The 22,473-nt window shown below is 42.8% G+C and overlaps 2 protein-coding genes across 2 annotated transcripts in view; one reads left to right on the plus strand and one right to left on the minus strand.

Annotated features, from left to right (window-relative positions):
* LOC134873271 (collagen alpha-1(I) chain-like) overlaps positions 1-13,490 on the plus strand; it is a 54,498-nt gene extending 41,008 nt beyond the window's left edge. Inside the window, exons 53-59 of the mRNA XM_063896755.1 lie at positions 33-86; positions 177-239; positions 8,818-8,983; positions 9,341-9,447; positions 10,183-10,263; positions 10,353-10,538; positions 12,628-13,490. Coding sequence (XP_063752825.1) covers positions 33-86; positions 177-239; positions 8,818-8,983; positions 9,341-9,447; positions 10,183-10,263; positions 10,353-10,538; positions 12,628-12,783 — 813 coding nt within the window. The 3' untranslated portion in view covers positions 12,784-13,490. The remainder of the gene's footprint in view (positions 1-32; positions 87-176; positions 240-8,817; positions 8,984-9,340; positions 9,448-10,182; positions 10,264-10,352; positions 10,539-12,627) is intronic.
* Positions 13,491-19,791: 6,301 nt separating this feature from the next.
* On the minus strand, positions 19,792-21,904 carry LOC134873807 (ubiquinol-cytochrome-c reductase complex assembly factor 3). Its single transcript, XM_063897674.1, has 2 exons — positions 21,641-21,904; positions 19,792-20,119 (listed from the first exon to the last, which is right to left on the minus strand). Exons 1-2 carry the CDS (start codon positions 21,752-21,754, stop codon positions 19,994-19,996), a joined length of 240 nt encoding a protein of 79 aa, XP_063753744.1. The 5' UTR covers positions 21,755-21,904; the 3' UTR covers positions 19,792-19,993.
* Between the last annotated feature and the right edge of the window lie 569 nt (positions 21,905-22,473).

Raw genomic sequence — 22,473 nt, forward strand, 5'->3', positions numbered from 1 at the left:
AAAAAATCTAAGGAGCTATTTGTGATCACCAGGGCCTGAAAGGATTCACTGGACAACCAGGCCATATCGGAGAGAGAGGCGTAACTGTGAGTATAGGTCCTCGTGTGTTATATAACATAAAGAACATAAAAATGGACAAGGGTAAATTCAGTTTCATGGTGACATTCTGTTGTCAGGGTCCACCTGGCCCTCCTGGCCCCCCAGGAACCTCCTTGAACCTCACACTGACACAACTGAAGGTGAGTGTACTTGGGCCATGGTGCCTGTGAGTCCACATAATGGCTGCCCTGCATATCGTTCATTATACTGTAGTTATAGTATGGAACTAAGTTAGCAACAGACTCTGAAACAGCGATGTCATAGCTACAAAAAATACAACACAACTTCGTATAGCCCTTGTTGTCGCCACATAACAACTACAACTCACAGCAAACCAAAGTGGGAAAAACAACTGAGTATCTCAGGAAACGGGACTGTAGAAAACAGATCAAACTGAACAATAAAGAGACATTCAAAAACTATTAGTTTGTTTAATCTGTAGGGTTCTAAATACTATAGTAGGAATATGCGAAAAGAATCCAAGGAGCTTCTCGTCAATATTAACAGCGTTTATTAATAAAATGATATGATAAGTCTACAAAGGACACAAAGCTGTGGTCCTTCCCCATGTCACTGCCCACAGGCCACATTGAAGTAGTTAATCTGTATACAGCTGCATGGAAAGGCCTCGATATTCTGTTCACATCACACATTTCTACTATCTGGTTCTTCTGGTCTCGTCTTCTCTCATTGGTTGGCGGCGGGGGCCAGATACTATTGGCTCTTCTTCTTCTTCTTCTGGTGTATGCTGGGAGATTTTGAAGTGTGAGCGGAAGAAAAATGTGCTTGTTTATGGGTGTTAGTTTAATATAGTTTATCAGTGATAGTTTACTTTGCTTTACTTTTTGTGTCTTTTGGTGGTGGTTTTGCGGGCTTCTCCTGCCGGTGTCTCGCCGGCCGTCGTCTGACGCCATGGTAAATGGAGACTTTGCCAAACTCACGCGGAAGCACGGCATTAAAATATCAGCCGGCTTCCCATGCACTGTGGAGGACATCGGGCTGGCTGTGGGGGAGAAGGTCGGACACAGCAGCATTAAGTCCCTGGCGCGGATGAACAGTGCAGTCGTGATCTTCCTGGACCAGGTGGAGAAGGTGAACCGCGTTATCGAGACAGGCATCACGGTGAGTGAAATGTTTGTGCGGGTGCAGCCGCTGACGCTCCCCGCAACCAAAGTGGTTCTGTCCAACGTCCCTCCCTTCATAACTGATGAGTTCCTCAGTAGAGAGCTATCCAGACACGGGAAACTTGTTTCTCGGTGAAGAAGATGCTGTCTGGGTGCAAGTCTCAGTTACTGAAGCACGTGGTGTCTCATCGCAGACAGGTCTATATGATACTGAACAATCGGAATGCGGAGCTCAACCTCCGTTTTTACGTTAAAGTAGATGATTATGACTACGTGATTTTTTGCAACCTCGTCAGTTATGAAGTGTTTTGGTTGCGGGTGTAAGAAATGTTCGTTTATTCGAAGCCCAGGTGTCGATTCAAAAGAAAGAAAGCAAACCTCCTCTTGTAAGTTTTAAAAGGAGTATTTAATAAAAGGATGCAGCAGTAGGTTTTACAAAAGTTTCACAGCTGTGGCTCAGTAGCCCGGGACATGCGTCCACAGGCCACTGACAGAGTGGAGCTCATCAGTAGTTACTGTCTGGCGGTCCGGAACAAAAGAGAGCTCTATTTCACAACACAAACATGTTTTATAGAACCACCCCTTTCCGGCCATAAAATAAACAACTTAATAAGACGTGCTCCGGTCTCGTGCTCTCATTGGTTGGTAGCGGGGGGCCCTGTTGGTCGCTTGTCACATGGAGTTCTCCGGACTCTTCTATAGGCTGACGTCGTCGGGGGCGTGTCCTCTTATGACGTCACCGTCGCCATCTTGTTAGGAAAGTCATGAAGCTCTCACCTACGATATTCTATTATGCAATCCTTCTGAGGTTTATCAGTTATTAAACAGGCAATAGTATCATTGCAGCATCAATGAGTGAGCGGTAGAGGCGGTATGTTTAGTATGTAACTCCACTGGTTGTTACAATATTAATAAAATAATACAATATTAGCTTTATGCTAAAAACTACATCCGGTAATACTACCGGAAGTGGACAAATATGATCCGTCCAGAAACAATGAATTATCTTTTAATGTTCTGCTCCAATATATTGATTATTTCTAACACGGGGAAGAGGGGCACACCGTGAGTGCCTGTCCGGGGCGCGGGGACTCGACTCCGCCTGGTCCGGATGTCACTTCTGCCTCCGCGCCGGGGCCGGCTGCGGCCGAGCCGGTTGTAGTGGAGCAGCGGGCGGCTGCTGCTGCTGAGGGAGGGGTGTCTCCAGCGGCGGTGGCCTTTAATGCGGCCGCTGTGGCGGTGCGGGGCTCCCCTCCGGAGGCGGCCGCAGCTGCTGACAGCGCCACTGCTCCGGAGCAGCCGGCTGCTGCTGTTGCTGTGTCCGACGGGGCATGTGGGGGTGTTGCACAGGGTGTTGGTGATGGTAAAGATGTTCACGAAAGGGAGGTTGTGGTTTTTTGTAGAGGTGAAGAAAATCAGGTGGGGAGAGAAAAATAAAAAAATAAGAAAAATGGTGAAAAAAACCAAAAAAAACCTGAGATAATCGAAAAAATGGTAGAGACGGTTGAAGTCTGCGAAACACAGGAGGAAAATATGGAAAACGAAACGCATATGGTGAAAACAGGAGAGGAGAGGAAAACATGGGGTGAGCAGGTGGAGATTGCTGAGATGGAGGATGAAGAGCAACAGCAATAGCAACAAAAAAAAAGACTGCTAATAAACGCAGAAGCAGGAGGAACAACGCACCTACTGTTAGAAAGAGCAGCAAAGTGGTGAGCGAGGGAAAGAAAGGAAGAGAGCAATGGCAGACAGATGAGAGTGGGGATGAGTGTGTGTCGGACGGCAGTGACGTGATAGGGTTCAGTGACAGTCAAAAGGGGAAAATGTACACAGCGGAAATGATTAAAAACTATCTACTCCAGACAAAGAACCAGCATGGGGTAGTTGTAGAAGAGTATTTCCCTGACTTGGTCGTTTTTTGTTCCTCTGCCAAATTCCATCTTAGCCAAAAAGAGGAGTCTGTCTTCACAGAACAAGAAGTTTGGAGACTAAGAAAACTTGTGTATAGAGTACGGAAACAAATGAAGTTAAAACCCCTTATGTGTGTTTTAATTAACTTATTTGTTTTTATTATTGTATGCACTACCTCACTCACAATGGACACTTTCAGAGTGGGAAGCCTGAATGTCAATGGAGCCAGAGAGCTAAGAAAGAGAGCCTTAATTTATCAAACAGCAAGTATAAAACATGTCGACGTGCTTTTTTTTTACAGGAGACGCACAGCGATGTTGTTAATGAGAATGAGACTGGAAAAAAGAGTGGGAGGGGGAAGTCATTTTAAGCCACAGCACCTCTCTCAGTGGAGGGGTGGGCTTCCTTCTCTCCAAGTCTTTTAATCCTGTCTCACTGGAGGTCGAGCAGTTTATCAAGGGGAGGTTGCTTTTAATAAAAGCACGGTTTGACCTTTTTACGGCTGTTTTTATGAATGTGTATGCTCCAACAAACGGTGCAGAGAGGAAGCTGTTTTTACAAAAAGTTAGTGATGTTTTAAACGGCTGTGCCACGGAGGATTTTTTATTCTTGGGTGGGGATTTTAATTGTACGGAAAATGCATCTTTAGATCGCAACCATGCAGAGCCGCATCCAGCATCCCAGCATGCTCTGAGGCAGCTGGTCCACTCCCACGGCCTGGTGGATGTATGGAGAAGGATGCACACAGACGAAAGGCAGTACACCTGGTCCCACATCCGAGAGAATAGGATTTCATCAGCCAGACTAGATCGCATTTATTGCTTTAAGCATCATTTAAATACTTTTAAAATGTGCAGTATACTCCCTGCTGGTTTTACAGATCACTCTTTGCTTCTATGTAATGTTTTTATGAGAAATGTTTTACAGAGAAGTGCTTATTGGCATTTTAATTCGGTTTTAACATTTGATAAACATTTTAAAGAGGCCCTCACTTATTTCTGGAGTGTTTTTAGACAGAGGAAGGGAGAGTTTAGCAGTCTTAGGCAGTGGTGGGACCATGGTATGACTGAGATAAGAATGCTCTGTCAACAGCACACCCTCAATGTCACACAGGACAACATCAGATCTATGAAAGACCTGGAGAGTGATATAGTGGAACTAGAAACAATAAGCGAGTGCACAGGAGATCGAGGATATATTGAAATCCTCAAAGAGAAAAAGATGGCTCTAGCCAGCCTGCTGGACGTTAAAGTTCAGGGTGCACTGGTCAGGTCCCGGTTTCTAAACATAAATGAGATGGATGCTCCCACTGGTTTCTTCTTCGGCCTGGAGAAAAGGAATGGACAGAGGCGGGTAATCCACTCACTGCTGTCAGACACAGGGCAGGAATTAACAGAGCCAAGCCAGATCAGGAGGCGAGCTGTGAGCTTTTATTCCACCCTCTACACGAGCGAGTATAACGAGGACGAAACGCTCTCAGAGGAGTTTTGTGCGGAACTACCTCAGGTCTCTGAGGAGGCCAACTCACAGCTCGCAGGGCCGTTGACGACGCAGGTGTTGCAGGCCACACTGTAAGGAATGCAGGGACGGCGGGCTCCTGGCATCGACGGCCTCTCGGTAGAGTTTTTTAAAGCCTATTGGGACATCTTGTCTCATGACCTGTTAGACGTTTTTAATGAGAGTCTGGCCTCTGGCTCTATGTCAATGTCCTGCAGCAGAGCGGTGATCACGCTGCTGCCAAAAAAAGGGAACTTGCAGGACATCAAAAACTGGCGCCCTGTGTCTTTGCTGTGTGTGGATTACAAGCTTCTGTCCAAGGCTTTGGCCACCAGGTTGGGAAGAGCTATTGAGCAGGTCATCCATCGGGACCAGACCTACTGTGTGCCCGGCAGGTCCATGGTGGACAATGTTCACCTGATTCGAGATGTTTTGGAGGTCTCCAGCTCATTGGGCATTGATACTGGTCTGATTTCTCTAGATCAGGAAAAGGCTTTTGATAGCGTTGAGCACAGCTTCCTCTGGAAAGTAATGGAGAAGTTTGGGTTCAGCGCTGGTTCCATAGCTAAGATCAAAGTGTTGTACAATAAGATTGAGAGTGTGCTGAAGTTCAACGGTGGGCTGTGTGCTCCTTTTAGAGTGTGTAGAGGGGTCCGGCAGGGCTGTGCTCTGTCTGGGATGCTCTATGCACTCTCCCTAGAACCCCTCCTCTGCAAAATATGCTCCAAATTGCAAGGGCTGTTTTTTACCTGGTTTTAATGGAAACACGGTTTTATCTGCGTATGCGGACGACATCGTTGTTTTTGTTAGTGACCAGAGGGATGCAGACATTTTAACCAATATTGTGACAGATTTTAGTTCAGCATCGGCAGCGAGGGTCAATTGGAAGAAGAGTGAGGCCCTCGCTGTCGGTGAGTGGCGTGGCGGTCTCCCACGTCTTCCCCAGGGAATGACATGGAAAAGAGATGGCATAAAGTACCTGGGGGTGTTCGTAGGGAACACAAATATAGTCCAGAAGAACTGGGAGAACGTCACAGAGAAGATTGAGGAAAAACTGTCCAAATGGAAGTGGCTGCTCCCGCAGATGTCTTTTAAAGGCAGAGTGTTGGGGTTTTTTTTGGGATGGGCTACACTGGGTGCCACAGGGGGTGCTGTTTTTATCTAGAGAGGAGGGGGGACAGGGCCTTGTCCACCTGGCCAGCCGAACAGCCACTTTTAGAATGCAGTTTCTGCAAAGGTATCTTACCGGCCTGGCTGATTTGGTGTGGAGAGATGTGAGCAGCTGCATTCTAAGACGCGTGAGTAACCTGGGGCTGGATGCTGCTCTGTTTTTAACTGATTTAACCATTTCAAAGTTAAGTGGGTTACCTCCCTTTTATCAGGGTGTTTTTAAGTCTTGGGCCCTTTTTAACCATAAAAGGTGTCCAAAGACTGACTCTCTGCACTGGTTGTTAAAAGAGCCTCTGATTCATGGAGCCAGGCTGGACGTTAGCAGCAACGAGACACCAGGACTGGCGGTGGCGCTGTGCAGATCTGAGACCCTGAGCCTTCAGCAGGTGGTGGATGCAGTGGGGCCGGAGCTGAGCGATGCCCGGGCCTTGGGCTCTCTGCTGGGTCTACACTCTGTCCGGGTCGGTGGCCCAGAGGATCCTGCAACTCTGGAGCCGGAGCCTATGCGCTGAGGAACAGAGACTTTTAAAGAGCTACGGACAGGGCAGAGCCCAACCAGACCGAACAGACCCTTTCCCGGAGATACAGTATACCTGAGCCCAGGGCTCGGAGAGCTGACAGGGCCCCCTGCTCAAGGTTGCAAACCCAGAGAAAATGACCATGCACAAAGCGGACAAAAAGACTATATACATGAACATTGTCAAAAGCATAAACAAAAATGGACTGAAGGACAGGGCCTCCACTGTGTGGAGCACCGGACTGGGTGCCGGAAACGGACCAGGCCCACAGTGGAGGATTCTGTACAAACCTCCCTTAAAGAAACGTACTGCCGACCTCCAGTGGAGAATTTAACACGGCGCTATCGCCTCCAATTCTTTTATCTCCGTCATTAATCCTGCTGTCAGTAACAACTGTCCATTTTGTGGTTTTAGAGAGACTGTTTTCCATGTTTTTACAGAGTGCCAGAGACTCACGGGTTTCTTCTCTCTTTTAACATTGGTTTTAGTCTTTTTAGTATAGCTTTTACCGAGAGAGTGTTTATCATGGGGGCTCCATACAAAAAGACAAGCAAAGAAAGGTGGCAGCTCCTAAACTACCTCTCTGGTGAGGCTAAAATGGCTATCTATCTAAGTAGGAAGAACAGAGTGGAAAACAGGAAGGGACAAGAAGCAAAAGCGATCTGGCTGTGCAACATCAGAGCCAGACTCTGGCTAGAGCATCGTTTTTATAAACACATCGGGGACTTGGAAGCTTTCAAACAACGGTGGTGTTATAAAGACATTGTATGTTCTGTTGTTAACGAGGACTTGCACTTTACACAAGTTTTTAAAGCTTAGCTTTTTTATTTATTTATTCTAGGTAAATAGATTTTTATTGCACAATAAAGCACTTTATTTGAGGCAAATGTACATTTGTTAAACCTGTAATAAAGGGTTTTTGGAAAAGTCTTCTTCTTCTTCTTCTTCTTCCGTTGGCTGACCTCGATGGAGGCTGGTCCAGGGCACGTTCTGCTTCGCCCTGTTATGAAGTCACAGTCGCCATATGATGACGTAGTCATGACTCTTCTCTTGATGATACGTTGTTATAGAATTCTTCTGATGTTTATTGGTTATTAAACACGTGATAGTATTATTGCAGCGTCAATGAGGGAGAGGTTGAGGCGGTGTGTTTAATATGTAATGCACGTGTCGTTCTCCCTCTACTTATATACAGTGTTGGGTAAGTTGCTTCCAAAATGTAATACAGTACATATTACTTATTACTGTCTTTTTAAAGTAATAAGTTACATTACATTATTACTGTCTCTGAACTGTAATGCGTTACACTACTTCTGCGTTACTTTGAGTTACTTTCACCAAAATAACCTCTAAAGTATGGCTTTAAATGCTGAAATGTAGTTTATTGCAGCTCATTAATTAAAGCTATCTATCTATCTGGCAGTACATGCTGAACATTAGGAAAAGAGCTAGAGATTAAACTCATGCTCCGTTTAAGTGGGCTGAATAATATGTGATACCGGTAACATGACGTCTCTGTGTGTTATTAATAACATGTTAGTGGAGCCTCTGCACGGCCCTGTGACCTGCTGTATATCAAGCTCACCTGGACATTGGTGTGTTAACGGCGATTTGGCTGACAAGCTTTCTAAAAGCCGGTGATTCCACAGAGGACAGAGGCTGCATATCTTCAAGTCTCTGCCACGAGTCTCTTAACTTCTCTGGGTTCAAGCAGCAGACCCAGAGAAAGTGACCTTCTGTTGCTTCGGCCTGCGTGCACTCCTGTCTTTCTCTGTTCTCTTCTCTGAGCTGCAGCTCTGCATTGTGAGCCTTCAGCTCTGCATTGTGAGCCTGCAGCTCTGCATTGTGAATCTGTTTCTGCAGCCCTCTTAACCAATAGTAAACAGACTTACTGAGTTACTATTCTACCCTCACAATTATTTCTCTGGTGACGGAATGTCTCGCCATGTTTGTGAATTCTTAGAAACACAACACCACATCATTTCAGGTTAAAATGTGTTGTAACTGTGTTACTGAGAATTCTAACCGGTATTATATTGTATTACCCACATTTCAGAAGTGATGCGTTATATTACTGTGTTACAGCAAAAAGTAATACATTACTGTAACTCCGTTACTTTTGTAACGCCTTACACCCAACACCGCTCATTTATACGATACAATATAAGCTACATGCTAACTGAGGCTAAACAATAACATCCAGTGCGACCGGGAGTACAAAATCTGATCCGTCTTTAATGTTAATGTTAATGTTCCATTTCAATATATTGATTATTCTTACAGATACCACCCATCACATATCTCAACAAAATAAAAAACTGGCACAAATCATAAAGAATTAACTACAGGGGCTGCCGGTCCTCTTCCACTCATTCCATTTGTTGCAGTGCCAGCTGTTTCTCCAGATGCCACTAAATTCTACACACTTGACCTTTACATTGACTCCACTATATAATGCTGTTTCATCTATGCATGTTGTTTATGACTCTTAATCTTAGGAACTCATGTACATATCAGACGGGCCAAACTACATCCTGGTTCACACCCTGTTGGACTCCCTTCAGAGAGACCTCCACTGGTTCATCAGTCCACCCGATGGTAGCAAACAACAACCAGCTAGCACCTGTCTAGAGCTGTGGCTCGCTCACCCCAACTCCACTAACGGTAACACCCCCCCCCCCCCTCCCAGATCTACTGGAATAATAATGTGTGTCTTATCATGGACTTATGACATAAGTCATACGACAGCCTTTGGTTGCAGGCTGTTGCTTTGAGTGGTTGTCTACAGTCGTGTCTTTGGGGCACTATACCCCAAGTTGCTTCCAATGCCCAACAGTATGTGAGTGTGTGAATGTCTCTCTGTCAACGGGTTCTTAACTCTAAATTTCCCCCGTAGGCATGTTTACGGTACTGAAGTCTGTGGAAGTTACCTTGGAGATGTAGAGAAGTATGATAATGTGTGTGTTGCTTGCTCTGTGTTGTTCAGTCTTTGAATGAGTTTTGATTTCCGTCCTCCTTCAGGGATGTATTACATTGATCCTAACCAGGGTAGCCCAGCTGATGCTCTCCAAGTGTTCTGTGACTTCAGTGCAGAGCCGAAGACCTGTCTGCCCCCCCTGCAGCCTCAGGTAACTCTCACAACACCTGACACTGTCAGTATTTAAACATGAGAATGATTTTAGATAACAGAGCTCTTCCACTTCACAAATTCTGGTTTACTGCATGTTTTATTTTACATAGGAAATGTTCCTATTGTTGTCGTTATTTTTTTATGCATATTTTTCGTATATATATATATATATATATACAAAAAATATGCATAAATATATATCTTGTTAACATTTCATTTTTCTTTTGAGTTTTAAAATATGTTTTTAAAATAGTGTTTATGATATATATTTATATATATATAAATATTTGTTGTTTTTTTACAACCTAATATCTCTTACTGTCGATGTACAAAACAAAAAGAAATGTATATCTTTATAGAAACATTTAGGAAAGATGATTGTTTTTGACATGTTTGATTTTACATACAGTATCTGCAATACCAGCTTAATAATGTAAAAAAGTAAAACCGAAAATTTATCAGAGGTCTAGCGGGAGACAAACATGCACATGTGCTAACCCTAGCACTCTATGTTGATCCAGTCTTGCAGAGAAGCGTGGGGGTTTGTTGTTATTTACGGGTTTGTCACAAACATTTCTGATGTTGTTATTGTTATTCTCAGATGTAATTTTTTCGCAGTATTACCCACCTCCCTTTATTTCCCTTTTATGGCCTTGGTATATTGTCGTTGCAAGTCTGATCTGTACACCTCCACTATTTGGTATAACACATGTGATAACATCAATGACCACAGGTTCCAGTTAAAGCTTGGCTGAGCGATTCTGGCCCCAACCTGTCATTTCACTGGTTGAGCTCAGTTAAAGACGGCTTCCAGGTTAGCAGCTGATCCCTCTATTAATCTTTGTCTGAGATTCATTTAGACTTTTTTTATTTACTTCTTCATCGTATCTTGTCCCTCCCCAGTTTGAGTATCCAGGAGGAACCGATGTGGTGCAGATGAGGTTTCTACGACTGAAAAGCAGATTCTGCACTCAGACCGTCACATACTCCTGTCAGCGTGGAACTGTGCAGAACCACCGAGAGAGGGAGGTCCAGTTCCTATCTGACACTCGCAGGCAGAGCTACCTGGGAGCGCTGCCAGAATGTGCAGTGAGTGAGGGTGCCTGAAATCAGGGAAAAAGTGATGTCTTGTCCAACTCTTTCAAAAAAAAAGATACTATTACAATATACTGTCGCAAGCTGAATCCCCTCCGCTGTGTGTGTGTGTGTATTCAGCAGGATGTCTGCAGGAGAGACTTAGAGTTGTTGTATATATAATACATATAATGTCACACTGAGAAGTGTTTCAGAAATAATGCTTGATATGGCTGTTAGAAATTTCTCTCCAAAGGGGCGTGCAACTCGTTTGCATGAAAGGGAAAGTCAAAGAATCAGCACTTTCGAACACGGGGCTGAAACAGAGGGATAGCGGACATGTTAAAATGGATGATCTGTTTGGTATTTTGAGCAAAACACGTCAGAGACATGTTTTTTTATATATATTAGAGACCTGTGATATATGCCATAAAAGTGTAAATGTATTGGAATCAAAATATCAAAAGTGAGTAAGTACCAATAGTAAAAGTCTTGATGTTGATTTCACACAGGACATACACAGTGGAAGAAAAAACCTAATCTGGGAAAAATGTAAGTTTTCCTTGAAAGCTAAGAACACATTCAGTGTATCGGACATCAGACCAAGCAGGATGTCTTTACAAAGCTCTCTTAAAAACTGTGGCTTCACACCCTCTGCATGGCTTAAAGGGGTCATATTATGCTACTTTTCAGGTTCATATATGTATTTTGTTGCTCCACTAAAGCATGTTTTCATGCTTTAATGTTGAGAAATTGCTTTATTTTCCTCACACTGCCTGTGAATAAAGTACCACTTTTCACTCCTCTCAAGAGCTCATGCCCCCACCTTTGCAAAAGCACACTCTGCTCTGATTGGTTAACCACTTAGAGATGGGTCGAAAATGTCCCCCCCCTGAAAAAAACTATTGCTTGTTGTGCGGTACCGGTTTATTACAAATAAATAATGATAGATTATCAGTAATCATTTCAAAGTGACACAGAGACATCGGATTAACCTTCAGCAGCGTTTGTATGACCTTCAGCAGCGTTTGTATGACCTTCAGCAGCGTCTGTATGACCTTCAGCAGCATCTGTATGACCTTCAGCAGCGTTTGTATGACCTTCAGCAGCGTTTGTATGACCTCCAGCAGCGTTGCTATGACCTTGAACACAACTTTAGATCACAAACAGCAAACACTGTTTATAGCTATGGCTCTGTAAAGTGAAGCAGGTTTCTTGCTCTTTCTTGCCTGCTAGTTCAGTGAGTTTTGTTCATACAGAGACTTATACCAATGGAATCTGTGGAATATCAGGCTTCATATGATATGTGGTTTGTGCAGATAGCATGAAGTAAAACAATCGCCGTCGCTCACTCAGGTGCTACGTAGCGTTAGCTCATTTTCGTTCAGTGCTGATTTAGACGCTTGGTGTTGGAATTGTGTTTCGTTTTGGTAAAAATGGTTAATATGGTCTGGTAGCTGAGTTTCTTCCCGTTAAGTGGGTATGCCACATTAATAGGTTGTTAAATGTTAACAGGCCCTGAGACGCTGTGTCTTACAGGTTGCTGCGTCTGCGCTTAAGAGGTTAACGTGTTGTGATGAAAACCCATCACCGTATGTGAAATGTCGAGAACACAGCCATAATTTGGGTTTTTGCTCTGGGGGAATAATGGTAAAAATAAATGCAAACCACTTGTTCTTCACATCATCTTCCTTAGGTATGGCAAACAAAGAAAGTTTTGGTTCGCAGCAAAAGTGGCAGCGTCTCCTCGCCATGGTTCCTCCGATCAGGTCGGCTTTACCTTAGTGGTGTTGGAGCGGCTCGTGCTGCTATTGGCTGAGTTTGGTTCCGTATCAGGTTGACGTCAGTGTGACATGGAACTGAACCAGGAAGTAAAGAAAGGAATCTCATCAAGGCGTTTCAGGCAGGGGAGGGGTATGGGAGAGAATTTCCCTCTAGCCTGCACTTTGGGATTTTAGCTTTTGCAAACCTATTATACACAAACATAAATAACACAGCACAGGAAAGGGAAAACCCCAAAAAGCATAATATGGCCCCTTTAAACCATCCCAGAACTGGGATTCACTTGTCCTGAATATTTCCAACCCTGTTTCCTCTCCTGCAGCTGCTGGAGCCCCTGCAGTCAGAAGTGCAAGAATCCGTTCTTCAGTTTGAAAGTGAAGATCTCCACCTGCTGCCTCTCAGGGACCTGGCAGTGTTCGGGAACAAACAAGTAACTACGGAGTTCGGCTTCACCGTAGGACCAGCATGCTTCAGCTAGGGCCCCCCGTTCCCCATGTCTCTCAGCATGATGCATTGGTGTGGTGGTCTGCAGCTACAAAGATATGAACAAGCAATCTATTTCTTTGAGAAAAAATGACAACTTGTTTTTAACTATTGTTTTTTAGTTAAAAGTTCAACTTTTTTATTGTGTGCTGACCAGCCAAATAATTCTGGACGTCTTCAGCAATTTCGTTACTCGATTTTCGGGTAATCAGCGCAGTCTTTCTTGCTAACCAAACGGACAGGACAAAAGACACAAAGGGAGCTGAAATCCTCCAGGAGAGAGATGCTCTCTCTCTGTTAGCTCGCCCACTTCTTACAGAAGGGATTTTTGGAACGGAAGTTCTGGACATTTTTTACATTTTAGTTGGGTGTGTTTTTGAAACATTTCATTTCATGATTTTTTTTATAGGTATGGTTTTACTTGATTATTGTTGTTAAATAAAAGCAAGGGGGTTTAAGCAGTGCCATTGTGACAACTTATGGATGGGGGGTGTTAGTTTAAAAATGTATTCTGTTTCTAAATACCTGAACAAAATGTATTCAGTAACTAAATCTAAGTTTCACATTATAAAAGTGATCTATTCTCTAACACAACAAAACAATGTGAAATAAGAAAAAAAGGAAACTAATATTTTTCTAACCTGCCTTCCATTAAGCCTACACACCAACACTGAATCACATGAGCAAATACTACAGTTTAGAAAAGCAGGAATAAAATCTGAGCTGACAGAAAATGCTCTGTTTTAGTTTAACACACACATTTAATCTCACACACACTATTTAATGAACATACAGGTTCACCTGCTGAATTAAAAACAGAACAAATGCACCAAAGAAAGTGGAAACCATAAAGCAGATTCAGGCAGTAGGCGTATAGATTCACTCTTAAAGTATTAGCATCCAGAACAGAACCGCTGACAGAGGAGAGTAACATCTGATTCTTTACAACAAACACTATATGCTCTTTTTTACTTAACTAAAGTACATGTATTAAAGCACCAACAGTAAGTCGAACCAATCAAGTGTCCGTCCATTGAACAGTCAAAAAGAACAAAACCAGAGGAGGTACAATAAAGCAGTAATCTGGATTCAGGTATCTCTGCTGATGGGTTATGGCCAAATACCAATCTGAATCACAAGATTCAACTGCCTTCATCAACCTCTTACCAAAAGACATCAATTCAATCCATCAGGGTTTAGGATTGAGCCAAGGAGAACACAGGAAGTGCATTGGGCTGTGGTAGAATTTGTCAGGTCCAATGTATTTTCCATAATAGAGGCAGTACTGACACGAGGCGAAGTAATTGTAATCGTTATACACTTTAATATGCCACGGGAAAACTACCATTTTCCTAAGAATGCACCGGGACACTTTACCCTGTCAGTGCTTATCATGTTGCTTCATGCAGGCTTTATAAACGAAACATTGCCTTCAAAACGAACCACAACCGTGCGCATGTGTGCATCCGGTACTTATACAAATAGCACTACAGCCCTGAAGGATGTAAATCCAATGCATTGGTTGCCAAGTGGACGAACAATTAACGTGTCTATTCAGAATCAGAATAAGAATACATTTATTCCTTCCACGTTAGGGAAATTTTCTTTTGTTACAGCAAAAAGAGCCATAGACAGCTTAATATTACACCCAAGATACAAAAAAAGACTAAGCTGAAACAAGCTAGCAAATGAACTTTCCTGTTGTCCTTGGGTCAAATTTGACCTGTTCCCAAATGTCTTTAAAGGTTCAAAGGTATTATTTGTCATATGCACAGCAGATACAGCGTATATGTTGGCAAGGAAAATCTTATATCCCATGCTCCTCGAACAACTCAACATATATAGTGCAAATAAGATAAATAAAATAATGCAAAAATAGAAAATATATACAATAACAACAATAAGGATGTAAAGATGTAAAACATACAGTAATACACTATACAGTAATTTAAATTTATGATTGGATAAAGGTGTTTCTAATGTTAGGGCTAGAAAAATAACATACTATAATTATGATCACTTTCATTAGGCCTTGGGTTTTATTCAGATTCAGATTCAGCTTCTGTGTTTTTATGGGGGTACATTTTATAAAATTCTTCAACATTTTTTCGTTTTCCTCAGAAATTAGGTTTCAAACTTTTGGAATGAATACATTTGCCTTAAAATTCAAAAAATGTCGGCCAATGCCTCGGCCTCCCAAGAACACTGAAGAATGGATTTAATTTACCGATCCTGCAGACACCCGCTACACAGAGAAGAAGTCCTGCAGCATGCAGCGGGTAGCAGCAGCTCCTCACAGAGGAGAGGAGAGGAGAGGAGAGCAGAGGAGAGGAGTGACTTTAAAGTTACGGCAGACCCACAGTCACTGATCTAATCCTTCAAAATGATGCCCTGATTTAAGATTTGGTCCGTCAGATTTAAAAAACGACACTAACGCGACTTCTCCCGGTCACGTAGCAAAACAGAAACATCGGCGACTGCAATCGGTGATGTCACCTTATTTACCGATGTGCCGATGGTGGTAAATAACATCGCCAATGCCGATGTCTCACCGATGTATCGGTGCATCCCTAGTGATTATGTATATCATATGCTCTAAGTAGTGAAACTGGGAGGACAAATGTTGATAGGAAGACAACACAAGGGTTAAGAACAAAAAAATATAGATTTGATGCAAAATGGTGAACATGCTGAGGTTCAAAATGCTCTTGATGCTTACATTGAATTGTGTGATGAAACAAGGTGTGTGCATGACACATTTCATGGGTTTATTGCCTCATGGGGAAAGGGAAAGACATGAAATATGGTTTAAGGCCAAAATGTTGATCAACAATGTATTTTCAAAACAAAGGTGTGAGTTGGTCAATATGAAGGTATTTGTTATAATCTGAATCAGATTAAAGTTTATTGCCAGGTACATTTACACATTCAAGGAATTTGGTTTGGTGTCTGGTGGTGTGAACAATAAATTCAACCCTGATAACATTGTTTCTAATGTTGGTAAATGTTGAAGCAAAAGTGACAGCAGTACAAAGTCAACTGCAACTTCATCTGCACAAATTAAAGCAGAAAAGGCTGCAGTTGTTGCTCGCATGGCAACTGTAACTGAGAGGCAACAGCTTGACTTGGAGACTGAGGTAGCTGAATCTACTGCAAGGCCAGCAGCAGGGTTCAGATGTACAACGTTCCTCTCATGACCCAACAAATATCAAAGGAAAAGGATTGGTCATTACCACTAAGAAAACCAATTGAGATGGACATGGGACCTAAGTAAGTAGGTAACATGTTATTTATATAGCACCCTTCTCAACACGAATGTACAAAGTGCTTTACAGGCAGTACACAGTAAAATACACAATAACAGCTTTAAAATGTACAATAAAAAGGATAAAATACAACAGTACAGATTAACACCAGTGTAGGGACAGCTAAAAACTCACCTCCCCCAACACCCCAAAAGCTTGTCGGAAAAGGTGAGTCTTCAGCTGCCCCTTAAACATTTCTACTGAGACAGCGGCTCTCAGCAAAGCAAGCTGAAAGGCAGTTTGGAGTCAAAGAAATCCTTATACAGTCAACAGTATCTGGGAACATCTCACGGTTCGCTAACTGGTGCAACAACTGCTTGGGGAAATCAAAAAGAGCAACTTGAAAATCATCATCATCAACAAACCAATCAAATTCCACCTGGAGATGTTGGGTCCAGAACCTGTCTACATTGTGTCAAGTTAAACCGTCTCATCAATCCTGGAGTTAGTCCCTATTGTGATAAATGCCAAAATGCTGAATCAGAATCAGGTTTATAGTAAGTAGTAGGTTAACACAAACGAGGAATTTGACTTGGCGTTATGGTGCAAACATACATCAAAATAAAACTAAAATTGGGACTGTGATGAAAAACTATTGTAAGATAACTATAATAACATAACACATATAGCAATATCTACATTGAAATATACTGTAGGTGTACCCGTAGATATCTGAATTGGAGTGAAAATCTGCATTTTCAATGTGCAACGTGCAGAATTCAGTGATGTGCCGTATTATGATGAAAAACAAGCTATTGTGTGCATTAATGCGATGTATAGAATCTATGATGTGGCTGAGGGTTAGTGTCAGTAGGGGGTCCTGGGCCTTGATGCCGGTAACAGAAGGGAAGAAGCTGTTCAGGTGGAGAGAGGTTTTGGTTCCTGATGGAGCACAGCCTCCTGCCAGAGGAGAGCGTGGTGAACAGTTTGTGTCCAGGGTGGGAGGGGTCGGCCACAACCTTCCCTGCCCACCTCAGGGTCCTGGAGGCGTGCAGGGGGTGGAGGGATGGCAGATTGCAGCCGATCAGCCATCATCGTCTTAGGCAGGTTGAATTTCTTCAGCTGCCTCAGGAAGAACATCCTCTGCTGTGATGAGGGAGCTGATGTTCTGCTCCCACTTGAGGCCCTTGGCGATGGTGGTGCCCAAGAAGCTGTCTTTAGAGTGTTGAGCTCCAGGTAGTTGTCCCTGCACCAGGTCACCAGATAGTCGATCTCCCACCTGTAGGCTGACTCGTCCACACCAGAGATGAGTCCGATGAGGGTGTTGTTGTCCCCAAACTTCAGGAGCTTCACAGTCTAACTGGAGGTGCAGCTGTTGGTGTAGAGGGAGAAGAGCAGAGGGGAAAGAAGGCAGCCTTGACGGGGAACCAGTGCTGGTGGTCCGGGGGTCAGAGACGTGTTTCCCCAGCTTCACGTGCTGCTTCCTATCAGACAGAAAGTCTGTGATCCACCTGCAGCTGGAGTCTGGCAGGTGCAGAGCTTCTCTCATTCATATGTACTGACCCCGCCGTGCATGAACTGGATGGCAATTTTCCAAACTTTGCCCCAGGTGTTCAGTACTGAACTGGAACCAAACCCTCTGACTGCTCTACTTGGTGTTATAGGAAAGGAGATGCATTTTACTGCAGATGGCATTCTCCCATGTAAGTCGAGCAATCTTGCTGAAGTGAGGGACAGTGTGCCGCCTACTAATTACAGTGGTTGACAAACATAATGTCTTACATGAAACTGGAAAAGATCTGATATTCACTTCTATATTCAAACAGGAGATTTCAGGGGACCTTTCTTAGATGCATTCCATACTCTGTGAAAAGATCCGTTATTGGTATAGCTTATCTGCAGTATACATATATTCATAAACACATACCGTACATAACATACATACAGTGGGGCAAAAACGTATTTAGTCAGCCACCAATTGTGCAAGTTCTCCCATTTAAAAAGATGAGAGAGGCCTGTAATTTTCATCATAGGTACACTTCAACTATGAGAGACAGAATGGGGGAAACAATCCAGGAAATCACATTGTAGGATTTTTAATGAATTAATTGGTAAATTCCTCGGTAAAATAAGTATTTGGTCACCTACAAACAAGCAAGATTTCTGGCTCTCACAGACCTGTAACTAAGAGGCTCCTCTGTCCTCCACTCGTTACCTGTATTAATGGCACCTTTTTGAACTCGTTATCAGTATAAAAGACACCTGTCCACAACCTCAAACAGTCATACTCCAAACTCCACTATGGCCAAGACCAAAGAGCTGTCAAAGGAGACCAGAGACAAAATTGTAGACCTGCACCAGGCTGGGAAAACTGAATCTGCAATAGGTAAGCAGCTTGGTGTGAAGAAATCAACTGTGGGAGCAATTATTAGAAAATGGAAGACATACAAGACCACTGCTAATCTCCCTCGATCTGGGGCTCCACGCAAGATCTCACCCCGTGGGGTCAAAATGATAACAAGAACGGTGAGCAAAAATCCCAGAACCACACGGGGGGACCTAGTGAATGACCTGCAGAGAGCTGGGACCAAAGTAACAGAGGCTACCATCAGTAACACACTACGCCGCCAGGGACTTAAATCCTGCAGTTCCAGACGTGTCCCCCTGCTTAAGCCAGTACATGTCCAGGCCCATCTTTTGCTAGAGGGCATTTGGATGATCCAGAAGAGGATTGGGAGAATGTCATATGGTCAGATGAAACCAAAATAGAACTTTTTGGTAAAAACTCAACTCGTCGTGTTTGGAGGAGAAAGAATGCAGAGTTGCATCCAAAGAACACCATACCTACTGTGAAGCATGGGGGTGGAAACATCATGCTTTGGGGCTGTTTTTCTGCAAAGGGACCAGGACGACTGATCCGTATAAAGGAAAGAATGAATGGGGCCATGTATCGTGAGATTTTGAGTGAAAACCTCCTTCCATCAGCAAGGGCACTGAAGATGAAGCGTGGCTGGGTCTTTCAGCATGACAATGATCCCAAACACACCGCCAGGGCAACGAAGGAGTGGCTTCGTAAGAAGCATTTCAAGGTCCTGGAGTGGCCTAGCCAGTCTCCAGATCTCAACCCCATAGAAAATCTTTGGAGGGAGTTGAAAGTCCGTGTTTCCCAGCGACAGCCCCAAAACATCAGTGCTTTAGAGGAGATCTGCATGGAGGAATGGGCCAAAATACCAGCAACAGTGTGTGAAAACCTTGTGAAGACTTACAGAAAACGTTTGACCTCTGTCATTGCCAACAAAGGGTATATAACAAAGTATTGAGATGAACTTTTGTTATTGACCAAACACTTATTTTCCCCAATAATTAGAAAATAAATTCATTAAAAATCCTACAATGTGATTTTCTGGATTGTTTCCCCCATTCTGTCTCTCATAGTTGAGGTATACCTATGATAAAAATTACAGGCCTCTCTCAGCTTTTTAAATGGGAGAACTTGCACAATTGGTGGCTGACTAAATACTTTTTTGCCCCACTGTACATATTCATCTCATCCAATTTCTGGTGAATATTCCTTAGTGTTAGGTTTACTGGCAACCAAGAGTTGGGGTTCAGTTGGTTAGGCCCCCAGAGCTTGTCAACATGTCACCCAGAGAAATATGTGGCTTAGTGGGTTTGTTATATAAAAAGTTTTTGGACAACAAAGGAACAAGCTTTTCCTGGTGACTAGTTAGCTTACAACAAAACTGAAAAGATGTGGATTTGTTTGGATATTTTTAATGTATATTTTTAACATCCAACCATAAAAAGTGGTCACAGGCAATGAAGCAATAGAGCTGGAAATTAGACAGCAATTTCCACTGGAATAAATAACGTCCATCTGTCTCTGCACAGGATGAGACCCTGCACGACAGTAGCATGTTCTACACAGAGACCTTCCAACAGGTCGCGGGGGGGGCCTGTTTACTTCCCTCCGACCCCTCGTGATAGGTTTTCGTTGCTCTCAGCAGCCTCCTTCAGTGTCTGCATCACCAGAGCCGTCCTCTTTCTCGTCTCGTCCATCGTCTGTTGGTTGTATTCTGGCAGATTCTGATGGGCAGATAAAAGGAATTAGTAAGTGGATTTCACCACATAAAGAGGATGTTTAGAAGAAGATGAAGATATAATTTATTAATCCCTTACAGGGAAATTTCTTTCCCCACTCTGCAGTGTTTACACACATTACACACAGGGAGGATATACATGCACAAGCAAGGATAATATACATGCACAAACAACCACACACATGCAGGAGAGGTGGCAGAGCAGGGAGGCTGCCAGGTGCCCGGCGCCAGCGGGCAGTTTCGTGGTTTGGTGCCTTGCTCAAGGGGACCACGGCAGTGGCTAAGGAGGAGAACTGGCACCTCTCCAGCTACCAGCTCACTCTTTTTTTCTGGTCCAATCGGGACATGAACCGGCAACCCTTTGGAACCCAGTCCAAGCCCTTACAGACTAAGCCACTACCGCCCTGTTTACCTCATTTCTTGAATGTGTGAAAAACAGTGTTCTGACAAAAACATATAGAACTTATTGGCACAATTACTTTCACAATTCACACAGTTTAACGATGATTTCATGTGATGAAAGCATCTGTTAGTCCTGGTTTTATGTTTTTCTGTACATTTATTTTACTTTTAAATCCCGAATCAGGTTTACTGTCAACTAGGATTTGACAAACCATTTCCTTGGAATTGTATTGAACATCATGTAATATGGCCCATACCTGAAACTTGTGCTTGTCTTACATCGTACTTCTTAAATATATATGTAAACATATATTAAACCTGCCCACTTCAAATAAATTCAGTCAATTCAAGTTGAAAACAAATTTAAGTTGACAAGAAAAACGCCCAATAACTTATTTACATAGCAAGCTTGAAATATACCCTTCATTCCTTAAACAACAATAACTTATAGCTCTCAGAAAAGCTTCTGTTTTTAAAAAAAAGAGCTGTCAACCACTTAACAGAGGCTATCCATCTATCTATCCATCCATCCATCCATCCATCCATCTATGGGGTTTTCTACATACTTTGATTCTGCCTCTTGTCAGTTCGAACTAAATTAGCAGCTGTTATGTATTTCAAGTTCATCCATAGCCTCTTTTTCATTTTGTTTAGTTTTCACTTGGTTCTTTTAATGGACAGTGTACTCAAGACATTGCACAGCAATTGGATGAATATACTGTTGAATACATTATATTTTGCCAAACTCATACACATGAACTAGTACCCACTTAAGTGTGGTCAAGGCTTTTTCCATGCCTGTCATTTTTATTTATTTTTACAAATGTATGTATGCATTTTACTATTTTCTCTCAGTTCAATCTTTTTTGTATTGGTTTCAACATGCCTCCCTATAGATATTTCTATTTTAGTGTCATGGCTATTATATTATATTATATTATATATTACATTATATATTACATTTACAGTAGAAAACTATAATCTAATGCAAGGTTTAAAAAAATAAATAGAGCTTTATTCACAAAGTGGGTCTACATTTGCTCTGTTTGTTAGATGACTTTCACTAAGTTGTGTGTCTACAGTGACTGCTAATCAGCTGGTTCACCTTGATCATCTCTCTGCGCCTCTCTTCTCCCGGAGAGATCATGGCCCACATCCCATAGCCCAGTCCGATGGCAGCGATCATCCCGCTGGAGGCAAGGAGGGTCCGAATACTCATCCTGGGGACACAGTTCGCCTGGTTTCTGTGTCTGGTTCCGTGTTGACAGCAGTCGCTCACAACATGTAGTCAGCGTAGTTCGATAACGTCGGACACAACTACAGTGGTGCAAGCTGGGATATCTTCTTCTTTGATGTATACTGGTGATAGGGTTTGGTGCAGTATCGCCATCTAGTGGAGCGGAGGGAGAAGCCACAGCAGATGGCAGGAAACAAAAACTAAATTCTGTTTCCATCAGGGTTGAGTGGTTACTTTAAAAATGTAATTCGTTACAATTACTTAGGCACAAGTAAAGCATTTTTTAATCAGTAACCTAATCTGAGTGCCACAATATTAAAGGAATGTGATCTGATTACTTTAAGATTACCTCAACATCAAACGCAATGCAAATAATAAAAGAGAAAGACATATCAATTACTGAAGTGTATTATGTAAGACAACAGAAAAATGTGACCGTAGAAAAGAAGAAACCAAGATATTTAGGGGCGATAATTGTCCTCTTAACTTTAGGCTTGACCCACAAAATATTAAAGCTTACAAAAAGTGTTTAAGATGAATACATTTACTTTTTTGTGTGTACTGATTAGGTTATCTGTTAAATATAATCCGTTGCTCCCCAAGCCTGACCACCATGGTGGCTCTTAAGGAATTGATTAAAGTCAGTTTGCTTTCTCTGATGTGTTTCCCAAAGCGCTCAGTGTAATACTGTCTTTTTCCAA

Source organism: Eleginops maclovinus, chromosome 12 (assembly GCF_036324505.1).
Source record: "Eleginops maclovinus isolate JMC-PN-2008 ecotype Puerto Natales chromosome 12, JC_Emac_rtc_rv5, whole genome shotgun sequence".
NCBI classification, from domain to species: domain Eukaryota; kingdom Metazoa; phylum Chordata; class Actinopteri; order Perciformes; family Eleginopidae; genus Eleginops; species Eleginops maclovinus.